This window comes from Marmota flaviventris, chromosome 7 (assembly GCF_047511675.1).
Source record: "Marmota flaviventris isolate mMarFla1 chromosome 7, mMarFla1.hap1, whole genome shotgun sequence".
Classification (NCBI taxonomy): Eukaryota; Metazoa; Chordata; class Mammalia; order Rodentia; family Sciuridae; genus Marmota; species Marmota flaviventris.
The window spans coordinates 40,841,896-40,858,208 of NC_092504.1; the positions used below are offsets into that span (position 1 = coordinate 40,841,896).

Genomic DNA, 16,313 nt, shown 5'->3' on the forward strand with positions numbered 1-16,313 from the left:
GGAATCAAATCAATGGTTCAAATATATTAGAGTCAAATATCTGAGATTCTCTTATCTTTGCCTTTGGGAAAGGACAGTGATGCTGAATTTAGATGGAAAGAGGACCATAGAATTTAGGGCCTGCGATATATTGTGATGTTATTTAAGTGGAGGACAACTTTGATTAAATTTAATAATTTGATGATTATTTTAAGATAGAAGTTGAGATAAAAGCAAAAGAGCATAGACACCAGTCTAAAGGAGTATAACTAGACCATATTCAGAGGATCTGATGGAAGCAGAAAGCATGGGCAGACATGCTTTAATAATAATAGACAAATAATAGACTAAATGGATACCTGGTTTGGAAATAAGTATAGAGACTGAAGAAGTATGAAGGAGACAGAAGATTGATGATAAGTTTTTAGATCTATAGAACTGGCAGATGGTGGTACTGACAGTGTGATGGGAAAATTGAAGAAATGGTATGGATTAGGGGCAGATTATTTGTATTTATGTTGCAGCAAATCTAAATAGAAAATGGTCAGAATGGCTAAAATGGCCACTAATTGTTTTGAATGAGGGTAGTGAACACAGATGGAAAAAATTCTTCAAGGCCTTTCTTGAACTCTGACAATTGGAGTTATACTGAGTATTTTGAACTCATTTATTGTATATCAGAAATAATTTGTGAAAGTTCCAAAGAGTTTTAATTTCTTGAGTATCTATGTGACAAAATTAATATTTTAGTAGTTGGAACATTTTGATCCCATAATCCATCTTGATGCCTTTCACTTAAGACTAATAAAGAAGTTAATTTTAATAAATATTCAGCCATAAAAATTTTTATATGTAACTTCATATAACATTTATAAATTTATAAATGTTATAAATTTAACATCTTAAGTATTTTGTGTTTTATATTAAATAAATAAGCTAATATTCTTGAATGTTTTTGTTTAAAGGTACAGCAGGGCAGAACTGGAAATTCAGAGAAAGAAACAGCACTTCCATCTACAAAAGCCGAGTTTACTTCTCCTCCATCTTTGTTCAAGACTGGACTCCCACCAAGCAGGTTAGTAGAAGAGTTGTAACTCAATTATTGTAAGGCATTGGTGTCTTTTATATTTAATTTGTGCTATATTAAGTATAAAGTTAGTTTCCCAGTGTTCTACCAACAAAAACTGGAACTTTGTAGTTCAAAATGAATTCTTTGTGAAAATATCTTCTGGATGCTATTGCATCTGGAAGAAGTAAAAGAAAACCTGGGTAAGCAAGAAATGAAGCACAGTATAAAGTTATGTGTATATATAAAGATAGTAATCTTAGTAAAGGTGATAAAAATGATCTTGCTCTTGTCCGTGTATGTTATTTTTAAAGATATTTGGCTTCCTACATCTAAGGGTTTTGCTGATCTTAGTAAAAGAGGTGGTAGAAATTTCATTCTAGACATCTTTCAAATTAAAAGCATTTTTTTCCTCTTTGATTTTAGTGCCAGTACCTAATTTTGTTCCTTTAGTTCACAAAGTGCAAGATATAACTTGCAAACGTGGAAAATGTCCTTTTTACTCAATTGTGACAAATGTTTATCTGTTTCTCCATTACAAGGATAAGGGCAAAGGATAGGCTAAGGCTTGAGAAGTTTGATGATGCTGGCAGTTTAATCTTAGGTTAGATAAACATGTCTGAAATCTGGGCCTGGAACCCAGCAATTTCTAGTTCTCAGCCAAGTTACTTACTATTTGTGTTACTTGTTTAAATTTATTTTGTACAGTTTTCTGTTTTTAATTGTATAATTTTTTATTGTCAAAAAATATTATACTTAATAATATACTAATGCAGGAAGAAACCTTATGGGAGCATATAGTTTAACCCTTAGGTACAGATTTTTTATTTTAGCCAAAATTACATATCAGAAAGTGGTCCAAAATTTTTATGGATTGTCATTGACACATTCAAATGTGATTATTTAAACTAAATGCAATCTCATAGATTGATAAGAACTTATGATAGCTAAAGGATATTGATTTTTGTAATTCATAGTATTCCTTTAGATCTTCCTCTTTTTTTTTTTAAGGGAATCAATTTTCATTCATTGAGTTGCTGATGATTTGTAGTATAGTGTTATGAGCTTGGAATATGGAGTTATACTTCAAGGGTTCAAATTCTGTGTCTGAAACTTAATAGTTGTTTGTCTCTGGGCAAACTCCCACATCGTTTTAGGCTTGGATTTCCTAATCTATAAAATACTATAATAGCACTTCCTTCATTACATAGCTGTATATGTTAAATGCATTCATTTATGTAAAGTATTTCAGAACAGTGTGTGGTACGTAGAAAATATGCTGTTGATGTTTGCTGTTTTAATTAACTATTTAAAAATAATTAGCAGGTTTTCTGTACATTGCTTTTTGTTTATTATTTAAATTTAGGTCAGATTATATAAGACCTTATCCCATTATAAGAGCTTTGGCTTTTCCTGTCATTGAAATAAATGGGAAGCCATTGTCAGATTTTGAATGGAATAATTAGATAATCTTATTTAGGTGTTAATTTTCTGTTGAGCTGCTTTACTGTGAACATCCTATAGAGTAATTAAGGGAGGAAATGGTCCAGTTGGGAAGTTAACAGCAGTTATTAAAACGAGAGAGTTGTGATTTGGACTAACATGATAGTGGGGAGAAATAGTCAAATACTGGCTATATTTCAAAAAGTAGACCAGTAGCCTATTTTGATGGATTATGTATAGATTTTAGAGAAAAATAAATCAAGCATGAATACAAGGTTTTTGCCCTACTCAAGTGGAATAATGGAGTCCTTTTTATGGAAACAGAAAAGATTACTGGAGGAGTGACTTCAGAAGGGGACGACTAAAAGTTCAGTTTAGGGCATAATAAAACTGAGATGCTTTTTCAACATACAAATAAAAATGTGAGTGGGAAATCGGATATGTGGGTTTGGAGTACAGGGGAGGAGTATTGGCTAGAGATATCAACTTGAGATGAACACTGTTCAGTAGTAAATGAAGCTATGAAATGGAATTTGAGCATAAAAGAAGTATCAATAGAGAGTAAGAGAACAGAACTTTGAGGTATTCCTGTGTGGATTAGAAAAATAAAGGAACTCAGAAGGGACAAATAAAGAATAATGACTATTGAAGAAAACCCAAAGAAAAGGGTGTGTTTTAAAAAGAAATGATCAACTACCAAAAATTAAGAAAAGGAAGATTGAGAATAACTATTAGATTTTTATATGTGAAGGTCATTGGTGATCCTGACTGGGATCACTTTCAGCCATTCAAGGTAAAGTTAAAAGACTAGAATGGACTTAAGAGAAAATGGGAATAGAGGAGTTAGAAAAAAAATCTTAAAAAAATTTCAAGACTTCTAATTTTTTCAGTGGGGGCCAGTGCCAAGAAATGGAACAGTATTTGAAGGGAAGTGTGGCATCAGGAGGTGTTTCATGGTGAAAGTCATTGGAGCATTTTGTATACTTAGGGGTTGAGTTACTAGAGGAGAAATTGATCATGCAACAAGTGAGAAGGGGTCAGTTGTTGTAACACAGTCCAGAGGGCATGGACTATAACATGCTGAAGTTATCCTTAAGTAGGAGCATGGACAACAGACAATTTACTCATAACAGGAGAGAAAGTAGGATACAGGGCCCCATTGCATGTAAGTAGGTAGATAATGGAAATGGGAAAAGTTATTTCTCTCATCTTTTTCAAGTATGTGTTGAAGAGTAGTTAGGGTTCTAAGTGTTGAACTCGCGGGTACTCTGTAACTGAGCCACATCCCTAACCCTATTTTATATTTTATTTAGAGACAGGGTCTCATTGAGTTGCTTAGTGCCTGTCTTTTGCCAAGGCTGGCTTTGAACTCATGAACCTCCTGCCTCAGCCTCCCAAGCCATTGGGATTACAGGCATGCGCCACTGTGCCCAGTGTAGCTAGAGTTTTCTCACAGGAGTGTAGGTTGTACCAGGTAAACATGTACTGAGCAGGTACTCAAGGGGTTGATAATAATGATGGACCATGGATCTAAGTAGAGATGGAGACAGTAAGGAGAGATGGGAGAACACAGATGGGCAAGGAACAAATAAAAAGTAGGTAAAGAAAGAATGGAAAAATTAGCAGGCCCATCATGACTAAAGAAAAAGTGAATAATTTATCTCTGCAACCTGTAGAAACTAAAATTACCTCGCATATCAATGCTGTCACTTTTGTGTATAAAGGACACTATTTACTAGAAAAATTGCTTTCTGGATTTATCTTCAGTTGACCAAAAGGATATTTTCTAGTCAATGTGAAATATTTTTTAAAAAAATTAATATAATTTTTATTCATATTTGTGGAGATTGGATAAAATCTTTGAAAATAAAATTTTATTAACTTTAGAGAGAAGAGGATAATTTAGGTGTTAATTTTCTGTTGAGCTGCTTTACTGTGAACATCCTATAGAGTAATTAAGGGAGGAAATGGTCCAGTTGGGAAGTTAACAGCAGTTATTAAAACAAGAGAGAGTTGTGATTTGGACTAACATGATAGTGGGGAGAAATAGTCAAATACTGGCTATATTTCAAAAAGTACACCAGTAGCCTATTTTGATGGATTATGTATAGATTTTAGAGAAAAATAAATCAAGCATGAATACAATGTTATTAAAACATAGTAGAGGCTACAAAATAGGCATTTGAGTAATTAGCTGCACTGTTGATGTAATTTCTATATTTCCATTGCTAAAATCTTAGATTGCCTTACAAACTTATAAATGTTGATATGCTTGCATAGAACCTTATTAAAGAAAATTTTTGGTACCTTATCTGAAGAAGTACTGGGTTTCTAGTTTCTTATACTGCCCAGCAAATTGTTATACTTTAGTGAAAGGTTAATATTTAATATATTAGAAATTCTGCTTGATCTTCAAAAGATTTTGTATTATTTACCTCTTTTGAAGTACATACATACAGAAAAGTGACATTAACAATTTACACCTTAGTAAGTTTTCACAAACTGATCATACTCATGAAAATCATTACATAGATCAATAAATAGAATATTACCATTCTCCTGAAAGTCCCTGTTTTACCTTCTTCATTTTTATTTTCTTAATATTTTTTTACAAAAATTCAAAATTCCAAAGAGTTGGAAGAAAAATACAAAAAACTTCCATATACACAGATTCACCAGTACTAACATGTTGTCATATTTGCTTTAATTTCTAAGAAGTGTTTTTCTTCTGAACCTTCTGCATGTTAATTGTGAGCTTTACTTCCCTCTATCCCTAAATATTTCTGCATGTTTTCCTTAAGAGTAAGGACATTCTGTTACATAATCATAGGGCACAGTTATCAAAGTGAGAAAATTTTAATAATAATTGTATCTACATAGGTTATAAATTTTACCAATTATTCCAATAAGCCCTTTATTGCAGTTCTTTCCTTTCCTCCTGGAGTTAGAATTCAGTCTGGGATCATTCATTATATTTAATTCTTTTATCTCTTTATTCTTTTCAAATCTGGAAAAGCTGTTCAGCCTTTCATTATTTATATTGTGGTATTGAATTTTAGAAGAGTACAATTCAGTTGTTTCACAGATGATCCTTCAATCTGGGTTTGTCTAATGTCTCCTCATTATTAGATTTAGGCTTTGCTTTTGGCACAGTAGTAATATGTAAGTGATGTTGTGTCATTTCCAGTGCATTACTTGGGGATACATGATATCACTTTGACCCGTTATTTTACTAATGATGATAACCATCACTTACCTTGTGGGTGGCACCCTTCAGATTGCAGCACTGCACAGTTGCTGTTTCCCCCTTTGTATTTAATAATTTTGTGGAGAAACTGGGTGTAAATACCTCATTCCTTTACAGACTTCCCAAGAATTTTAGCATCCATTGATGGTTTTCATTTTAATCAGTTACTACTGTATTGGCTCAAATAGTGATTACAAACTATTATCTAACTATTTCTCTTCATATTTATTAGTTGGCATTCTACTTTTAAAATGAGGTTTCCCATCTACCTCACTTACTATCTCTTCGATTTAGTAATTCTTTTTTTATGTGTAAGAGAGCATGTATGTATGGCTTATAAAGAAGGCTTTTTTGTATATGTAGTGTATAAAGTGTATGTATGATTCATGTGTACTCTAATTCATTTTGATGCTCAAATTGTACAGGTTTAGGTCAGTGGGAGCTCTCTTTAAATAGGCTTCTGTAACTTTTTAACGTGTCACCATTTTTTTTTTTTTAATATTCTTTATTATTTGTCATTACTAAGACGTTCCAGGCTTACCTTGTACTTTCCCTCAAGAAGCAGTCATTTATTGAAGGCACTCTCTACCTCTTAGTGGGAAATGGTAATTAAAAACAAAGACCAGAGTGCTGGCTATGCTTATTGTACTGAAGAACCATTATTTCCAGGCCTTTTCAGTACTCAGGAAAAAATAATTTCAATATGAAATTGTCTGTATGCATGTTCTTTTTACAAAATTTTAATCATGAAATTATATTTCTTTTGCATTTAGTTCAACCCCAGAGTTCCTAATTCTCTTCTCTTCACCTATTCCATGTTACATCTCCCTTTTCTCACAGAGAGAACTTAGATCTCAACAGTTTTATAAATTTTCATTTGATTGATGTTCAAGTACACCTAAAATAGATTCAGAACTTCTCTACACTTACATTACAAAAAGCAAACCCAATAGGTAGAGTTCAAGATTAGTTTGCATTTCTTTTTTTTTTTTAAGACTGAAGGTGAATAGTCAAAGTATTGCGTTCAAAAATATCCTTCAGTGGTTATGTTATTTAAAATATAATTTGTTTCATTATATATGTTTTCACTTTTTTAAAATGTTTTTTTTAGTTGTTGATAGACCTTTATTTATTTATTTTTATATGTGGTGCTGGGAATTGAACCCAGTGCCTCACATATGCCAGGCAAGTGTGCTACTGTTGAGCCATAGCCCCAGCCCCTAGGTTTTCACTTTTAGCATTTCTTTTTTTTTTTTGCATGGTTACTGATAATTTTATTTTTTGCTTATGTTAAATATTGAAAATAGCTTCAAAGACAAGAATATCCAAAGGTATATAAAGACTTTGTCATTCTTGTTTTATTATTATGAGATTTCATTCCATTTTGTTTATGGTTTGTTCTTGTGTCCCTTTTTACATAAGTAAGCATATATATTTTGCTAGTTTCTTTGCATGAGCATTTTATTAGACTTTTAAAGGGCTGGCAAGAGTGTAAATAGCTGAACTTTTTATAGAGTATGTCACTGGGGGATAAAATTAACTTTGCAGTTTTACTGTGAAATAGTTGTTACTTTGAAATGGAATTTTAATAAAATATATGTATTTAGTATATCGGTTCTAAATACATATATTAGTGTATATGAAAATAATTAGTATTATTCTTAACTGGTTGCACTAACAATACCTATATCTGTTATTGAAAAATGTAGGGAAGGAAATACCAAAATTTTGAATAAGATTTTGTGAAACTATAGAAATTAATGTTATTCATTCATAGTCACGGAAATTTATTTTTTGATAATTTATTTTAACCTGAAACAAACGCTTGGTACTTTTCTTATTTCTACATTTTGACATCATGCTATGTTGAATATTTCTAAAAATATTCTTGAGTTATAATATATTGGTAATACTAGTATTTAGATGTCCCTAGTAGTCTTAGTTCCACAGCAGGTATTTTATATGACTTGAAAAGGATGATACTATAGGAACATGTTAAAGAACTTTAGCAAAATCATGTCAAGGAAAAAAAGAAAGAAACAGTACAAGGGGGGTCAGAGACAACAATATGTAAGAAAAAACATAGAAAATTTATCTCACCAGAAACAGCACCTCTTCTCAGTCTCAGACAAGTACTGCCTCCAGAAAAGCCAATTCAAGCGTTGGGAAGTGGCAGGATCGATATGGGAGGGCCGAATCACCTGATCTAAGGTAAGGCTATTTTTAAACATTGGATAATCCCTGATGTTTGGATCATCAGTGTTGTTTTGTCTCATTAGTAAGATAAGAAATTTCGATTAGTCTACCATATTTTTACCCCCCATATTATGCTTTTTTAGAGTATAGTTAAGGGTTTTTTAGTTACCTTATTAATGAAGACCTAGCATGTATCTTGCCACTCATCCTTCTGGCTTTTTATAATACATAATAAATTGTATTAAACCACACTAAAGGGTGGTCAGTAAATATTTTACTCTCCCCCTTGCTGCAGGTTATCTCTTCTTTTTCATATAATATCCTGTTAAAATATTCCCAGGTGCTTTTTACCACCTATGGAGTAAAATCTAACCTTTGAGACAGTATTTAGAGCCTGTAAAATTTGACTCCACTTAAATCTTTTCAATTTTTACACCCAACAGTAGTGTATAAACCTCTTATTCCATTAAGTGGGTCTACTGTCTGTCCTGGTTTGTACTATTTTCCTTATTGTTATGCTTTGATGACTTACCTCCATAGAATTTTGGTTTGTTTTCTAAATTTTATATTTACAAAGCATATAATCTTTTATCATTTCTCTGAGCCTGTGAAATAGAAGTATAACTTTATTCCTAAGGGATATAATGAGAAGCAACTGTGTTAGTATGTGAAAATGCGTTACCAATATTAACCAGCCTGAGAGATTATGCTTCAGTGCCTGAAATGGGAATAAAGACCAAGATAGCTTCCAAATATAACCATAGAAGTTTTAAATAACTGTGGTATTGTAAGGGTATTTGTTTTTGTTACAAATTATTAGACTTTCTTTCTATACAACTTATTTTTTAAAGTACTTTTTGTATCTTATGATGATGGCTTTGAATTAAATAGTTTCATAACACCTTAAAATAAGCAAAGGGAAGAAACAATTTGACTTCTTAGATTTCTTTTTCTATGGAGTCTTAATTATATATTTCCCATGAGTTGTAAGAATTTCTAGTCAATTTACTTTAATAGAATTTCCTGTTAGGAGAGAATAAGCTTAGACATTGTCAAAAGTAGGTATTCCTCTCAGTAAAAAATAATTTGACTATAAAGAGTATTAAAACTACAGTTTAGTAACTAATACAGATAAAAATGTGTTATCTGTGTTTTCAGTGTAGTGTTACCTGTGTTGCTTTAGCAGGTTAAAGAATGAAAATTTATATATCTTATTTTAACAGTACTTTTTTTCATATGTATTGTATACTAGAAATGAAAAATTTCCAGAGCTGTTTTAAGGAAAGAAAACTTTAACAAATGTGGACATGAACTTTTTCACACTTGTCATCTCTATGGAATCCAAAGTGTTAAATGCTCACTAATATAATTTCTCTGTTACTAACTTTATTTAGTGCATGGAGAAATACTTGGAATTGTCTTTAAAGTGATCAGTAACATCAGTAGCCCATTTAATTAGACAATAAGAATTTTAGTTATAAAATTATTATGCTATTGATAATGAGCCATCTTTGTATATAAAGAATAAAATTTTCTTAACAATTGTCTCATGGCTAAGTATTGGATTTGGATCTTAGGTGTAGTTTTGTCAGTAACTCCCTGTGTGAATTAAGTAGAGTCTCTAAAGTCTATTTCTTCATTACCACTGTGTAAAATATTGGGGCTAGACTATGTAATCTGGAAAGCTTCTTCCTTTGGTCCTGAAATTTTTCTTATTTTCTGGTTAGTTCCTGGTTTATGATGAAATAGAAGATCTTGGGAATTAGGGAATTTGCCCCAGTTCACAGGTAGTTAAGCAGCAAACCCTGGGTTAGAATCCCTTCACTGTAGGCAAGTTATCCTTTGTAGGCAAAGTGTCATAGGAATACATTAAATCCATTATTTTTTAATTTTAAAGTTTATATTTTTTTGTACTGTTTGAACATCTGAAATTTCTTTTATATCAGTCATTTACTTAGAATTTTAAAAATTTTGTTTCATTTTTTATATAATATTTTATTTCTTGAAACAATTTGGCTGGTTTATGGGAGAATATTGGTTCTCCTACCTGAAAATGATGCATCTCAGTGCTTACTCTATGTAAACTTCCTCCACACTCCCTTCTCCCCCTTTAAAAAAAAAAAAAAAACAACTTTGGAAACAAAAAGAACCTCTCCATTCTGACTTTGTGATTATCTTGGGAAATATATGTAATAGGAAAGTGAATACTGTATTTTCAGTGCATTTTTTTGTATTTTTGAAAATTCCAAAATCCCTAAGTAAGAGCTGTTTTTCTCTTTTTAAGCATTGTATAAGTGTGTGCATGTGTATGTAGAGTATATACACTGTATGTGTATACACACACACTTAATGTTAAAATAGAAAGCTAGATTTCAGCTTTTTTTTTTTTTTTTCTGTTTTGTTTTATGTGTGTATGTGTTGTGTTTTTTTGGCGGGGGGATGCCAGGGAATTGAACCCAGGGGTGCTTAACCCCTGAGCCACAGCTCAGCCCTCCCCCCCCCCCTTTATTTTATTTTATAGTTTTTAGCTGTAGTTGGACACTTGCCTTTATTTAATTTATTTTTATGGGGTGCTGAGGATTGAACCCAGGGCCTCACATGTGCTAAGCAAGTGTTCTGTTCCTAGACCCCCTTTTTATTTTTTAGGAGCTCTGTTCCTAGACCCCCTTTTTATTTTTTATTTTGAAACCAGGTCTTCCTAAGTTGCTTGAGGTCTTGCCATATTGCTGAAGGTGGCCTTGAACCTGACATCCCCTTCCTTAGCCTCCAGAGTTACTGGGATTACAGGAGTGCACCACTATCCCCAGCTCAGCTCTTATATTTAATGTAATTGAGAAATGTGGACTTTGAGGCATTGCTTAAATCTGAAGGTTGAAATTCTTTTAATAAGCTACTATATTTGAAGCCTTGGACTTCTTACCTCACACTAATAACTCTTAATTTGCATAACAATGTTTTTCAAACATTTTAAATAGTATTCTTTAAGCTAATTTGGTATCTATAACAATGGCATTTTATTAAGTTTGCTTCATAAATTCAAATTTGTAACACTTAGAAAACCAATTAGAAGATTGGAGCACTTTTAGAAAATAAACAGAAAATTAAAATTCATATATTATCATTGATTGTTGGCTATAACCTACCCTAATATCCAGTTTATTTCTTGTTTCCATTTTATAGTATCAAATTCTTTTAGATAATGAATTTCAAATTCTGTTTTTTTTTTTTTTAAACGCTTATGTTCCTGTATCAGAATACTTTTTACCTGATTGAGATTCTTCAATGAGGATTGGTAAAATTGCTTTTCAGTGTTGAATCACTAATATATTAAAACCTACTTATACCTTGTATAATAAACAAGCACAAAACTTGTAATAAAACGGGATGTTTAATGCACATTATGTCTAAAAAAATCACTTCTTCATCTGTTCTTAAATACCTATTTTATGTGTCAATGAGACAGACCTTAGTGTATTTGAGCACTCTGCATGCTTCTATAATTTATAGCTTATGAGATTTTATGTGATTGGATGTATGAAGGCCTTTGTTATTTTATAAAAAGTTTCCTGGAGAGCTGTGATTTTCCTTGTCAGTGATAAATTTAAAGGCGTGAATTTAAGCATAAATATTGCAGGTAAAACTTTATTGCAAGCTCTGTACAAAAATGAATAAACTTGATTGCATTAATGAACACTTTCATGCCTTCCAGTGAGTCAGTTTGAACATATTTCATCTTTAAGCATTCAAGGCCTTTTGTTTTGTTGTAAATAAAGCTTAAAAAGTAACAATATTTCACTAATTCAGGTCCCAGAAAATTAGCGTGGAAATTATTGGTTTTTGGAAGAAGGGGAAGGGCATACTGAGTTGGGAAAGGCATACTGTAAAGGAGTATATGGAACCTGAAACATGGTACTGCAATTTTAGTATGCAAAAGAGCCTTTTGGCTCATCATAAAAATGAAGTTAATTGAATTTATGCCTCATTTGCAATGTTTTTCTTTATGGCTGAGTAATACTCCATTGTGTATATATACCATGTTTTCTTGTTCGTTCCTCTGTCAAAGGTAACATAGGTTGGTTCCATTACTTGGCCATTGTGAATTGTGCTGTTGTAAACATGGACGTGATTGCATCCCTGTAGTATGCTGATTTTAGATCTTTTGGATATATACTAAGGAGTGGGTACTGTGGATAGAACCTGGGACCTACTATCACTGAGCTACATTCCCATCCCTTTTTAGTTTTTATTTTGAGACAGGGTCCACTTAGTTCCCTGGCTGGTAAGGAATTTTTGATCCTGCTGCCTCAGCCTCCTAGGTTACTAAGATTATAGGCATATGATACCACACCTGTAAATCACAGGTTTTATCCATCTCTTTTAAAATTGGTGCTAAGAGGAAATAAATCACACCTCCTTGAAGATGTTTTAAATTCTGTGATTTGTATTTTGGATGTATGTTATTTTTCTAGTTAGGATTTTTGTTTAATAAATCCATCTGAACACTAGAAAATATTAAATTTTCTTTACAAAAGTATGTAATGAGTTTCACCTTATGTTAATTAATAGGCCTTGATAGTATGACTCTATTGAGCAGTAAAGCATTAAATATTAATTTTCAACAACTAACTTTTTTCAAGAAGAAAATCAAATGCCTGTTGGTCTCTTCTTTGAATATGTTCTTTATGTTGTAGTCTGTAGTCTTCACTTTGACTGTTTGTTGGAATTACTTGGGAGACCTTAAAAAAGTATTGATACTTAGACCTTAAAAAAATATTGATACTTGTTTTAAATAGTGTGATGTGCACTCTGGGCATCATGGTTCTTTCTTTTTTTTCTTCTCCATATTTTATTGGTGCATTATAGTTGTACATAATGATGAGCTTTGCTGTTACATATTTGTACATACACACAATATAACAATATAATTTGGCCAGTATCACCCCCAGCACTCCCCTCGCATCAATACTTCCTACCCTTTAATTCCTTTCATCCTCAAATCTCCCTTTGTTTTCCATGAGATCTGCCCCCAGTTTTCTTTTCCTTTTCTTCCCCAGCTTATGTATATCAGAGAAAACATAAGTCCCTTGACCTCTGGGTTTGACTTACTTTGCTTAGCATAGTCTCTAGTTCCATCCATTTTCCTACAGATGACATAATTTCATTTTTCTTATGGCTAAATAAAATACACACCATATTTTCTTTATTCATTCATCTGTTGATACACACCTAGTCTGGTTCCATAGTGTTGCTGTTGTGAATTGTGTTGCTATAAACATGGGTATGAATGTATCACTATAGTATGATGACTTTAATTCTTTAGGATAAATACTGAGGAGTGGTATAATTGGGACTTAATTATGGTGGCCCCAAGCCTAGTCTCTTGAGAAACCTCCATACTGATTTCCATAGTGGTGGTACTAATTTACAATGCCACCAACAGTGTAAAAAGTGTTCCTTTTTCTCCACATCCTTTCAGCATTTATTATTATTTCTATTCTTGATGATTACCATTCTGATTCGTGTGAGATGAAATCTCAGGGTAGTATTAATTTGCCTTTTCCTAATTGCTAATGATGTTGAACTTTTTTCCATATATTTGTTGGCCATTTGTATTTCTTCATTTGAGAAGTGTCTTTTTAATTCATTTTGGGCATAAGGATTCTTAAAAGCTCCCCAGATGAATGATTCTGATGTACAGGTAAATTGAGAATCATTTTAATGTGAAGACTTAATTCTGGCTGGGCATAAAAATTAAGATCAAATGCTGGCTGGGCATTTTGGATTTTGAAGTAAAATGATAGATTTAGCTATAATGAACTGACATTTGCATGGCGTTTTATAGCCTCATTGAGTTCTTTATGGGCTTTTCATTTAATTTATATTCTCTGCCTCTTTGGAAAGTCTTTTGGTTGGTAACCATTATCAGGTGAATTATGCTGCTGGAAGCAGAGTGCTAAATAATATATTTGCCCAAAAGAAATCCTATATATAAAAATATTTTCCCCATTTCAGGCTTTTCCCTCCATTTAAAATGTCCTTGCTTCTCATTGTCTAAATCCATCCTATTTGTCTTTCAAGGTTCATTTCTTTCCTACAGTAGCTTAAAAAGATGTTACACTGATTTCTGTGCAGAACTGTACAGCCATATCTTTAAATACATGATCTGATTTAGACATCATGCCAATTGCATCTGTCTTGGGAATATGAAAATACCACATTCTAGTTTTTCCCCTAGAGAATAGACCTCTGTACTGTCTGCCACTCAATTCTCATTAGAAGCTCTATTATGAGAAAAATAGATTTCCATAAGAATATGCGATTCATCCTTTCTTTTAAAATAGCGATTCTCAACTTTTCCTTAAAGTAATAATCTTTTTGAAATTTTGCTGCAAACCATGGTCCCTTGTTTGAAATTTACATATATACACATGCATTTATTTAGGTTCAGGGCCTCTTGATTCTTCTTAGAGAACCATGTGTGCTAGTTAGGAACACTTGCTATCAAAAACATAGTAAGTCCTTAGATCAAGCCTGACCATTCAGAGGAATAAATACTCAGACCACATTGTTTTGCTTGCTTTTATTTTAATTGCTTCTTATTGTTATGCTTTGTATAGATAGCATCGAGGAAGATTTTGAGAAATAGCTCCGAGATTTACTTTTGTTTTGTTGTAATGTTGGAAACTTCGGAGCTTTTCAGAGAATGGAGTTACAATCCATTAGTGGTTATGAAATCAATTTGGTAATTCCTACCAATATATTGTTTATTTTGCTTTTTTCCTCTTATATATAAATATTAACATTAAATTAGAGTTGATTTTAATATTTTTTCTTTATGGTAAGCATTATCTCGTGAAACTTTTTCTTTAGGTTTTATATACTATCATTATGTTCTGAATTGCCATGCAAAATGTATTTCTCACTATGTTTTTAAAAACTCTTCAGCTCTCATACTTTCTCTTAAGTGGACTCAAAGACCAAAGTTTTTCTCCTTATTATCATATATATGGAAATAATAATATTTATTATGAGGAATAAACATATGTAAAACCCTTATAGAACAGTGTTTGTCTAACAGAGTAAGTGCTTAATAAATACTGCTATTACCAGCAAAAGCAAACTTCAGAGGAAATGATTTTTTATCTTATGTACATTAAAGATTTTTATATCAAGGATGTTCTTTGCTTTGATTGCTAAAAATAAGTAGCTCAGAAATCAAATTATGGCAAAAGATTAACAATTAACCTTTTTACTATCTTTGCTTGGCCCCAAGTTTTCTATTAAAAGTTTTTGTTGCATCTCTGCAAGCAGCCCTTAAACTTTTTCTGAGATATCAGAATCATAAAAATATGATATTTTAATTTAATTCCATTATAATTTTAGAGATATTTTCATATTCATCTGTTCCGTGAAGCAAGGTAGAAACTCTTGTGAACTTTCATTACCTGTTTAAACCGTAGACTTGACTTGGATATCCAATGTAGTTAGTTTCTGTCTTAAGATTTTACTAGATGGTTGAGTTCAATTTAGAGAAGAGAATTGTTATAGTGGCATTAGCTATCTAGCTTATTGAACAAGTTTGTAGACCCCAATTCAACCTTTAGTACATCTTAAGTTATAGATTTCCTCATATTGAAGCTCTACTAAATGTTTTTATGCAATGAAATAAAAAGCTTTCCTTCAAGAACTTTCATAGAGGGCTGGTAATATACCTCAGTGGTAGAAGTCTTGTCTAGCATGCCCAGGATTTCATCCCTAGCACTAGGAAGGGGGAGAAAACGTTCATGGGATAATACAGCTCAATATTGTTTTCCAAATTATAACATCATAATAACATCAAATTTTTAAATTATTTGTGTTAAATATTATTTGCTTTTGGTAACTTAAGTATATGTTGTGTACCTGTCATAAGACATTTGCAAGTAAATTTCATTTATCATTAATTAAAGGTAAATCTGTGAATGGTAAAAATGCCTGTGCAAAGAGGTCTTAATGAAAATGTAGGAAATTGGAATTTTCTGAACTTCACTGTAGGAATATACACTTCTTAAGAATGCTTTCTTGTATCCTTTTAGAAATAGTATCTGCCGTTTTGAATTTTTAGTAATCAGGCCATTTAAAGCTGGTGGGGGGAAGCGAATTTCTCTGACCATATTTAAGACAAATTTTAAGATGAATATTCTTGTGTGTTCCAGGTTTTTTGAAAACCTAAGGCCCTTAAAGATCGGTGGTAAAAGACAGCTAATTGAAGTCTTTCCCTTTAACAGAAAAGTTGAGAGTCATGTCTAGATTTGATTTTTATTGCTTTTAACAACTTGGGAAATTCCAATCTAAATTGTAAACGTAAACACAGTTGGGAGAATTTGGTCTTGACAGAAATAA

The 16,313-nt window shown here is 32.0% G+C and overlaps 1 protein-coding gene across 16 annotated transcripts in view; it reads left to right on the forward strand.

Annotated features, from left to right (window-relative positions):
* Window positions 1–16,313, forward strand: part of Fip1l1 (factor interacting with PAPOLA and CPSF1) — a 71,996-nt gene that overhangs the window by 18,388 nt on the left and 37,295 nt on the right. For 8 of the 16 annotated variants that reach the window (XM_027938181.3, XM_027938189.3, XM_027938201.3 and 5 more), the window contains 2 exons: window positions 945–1,054; window positions 7,839–7,946. In XM_027938181.3, the coding sequence (XP_027793982.1) occupies window positions 945–1,054; window positions 7,839–7,946 (218 nt within the window). The remainder of the gene's footprint in view (window positions 1–944; window positions 1,055–7,838; window positions 7,947–16,313) is intronic. The other 8 variants (XM_027938219.3, XM_034635990.2, XM_027938222.3 and 5 more) reach the window with 1 other exon arrangement.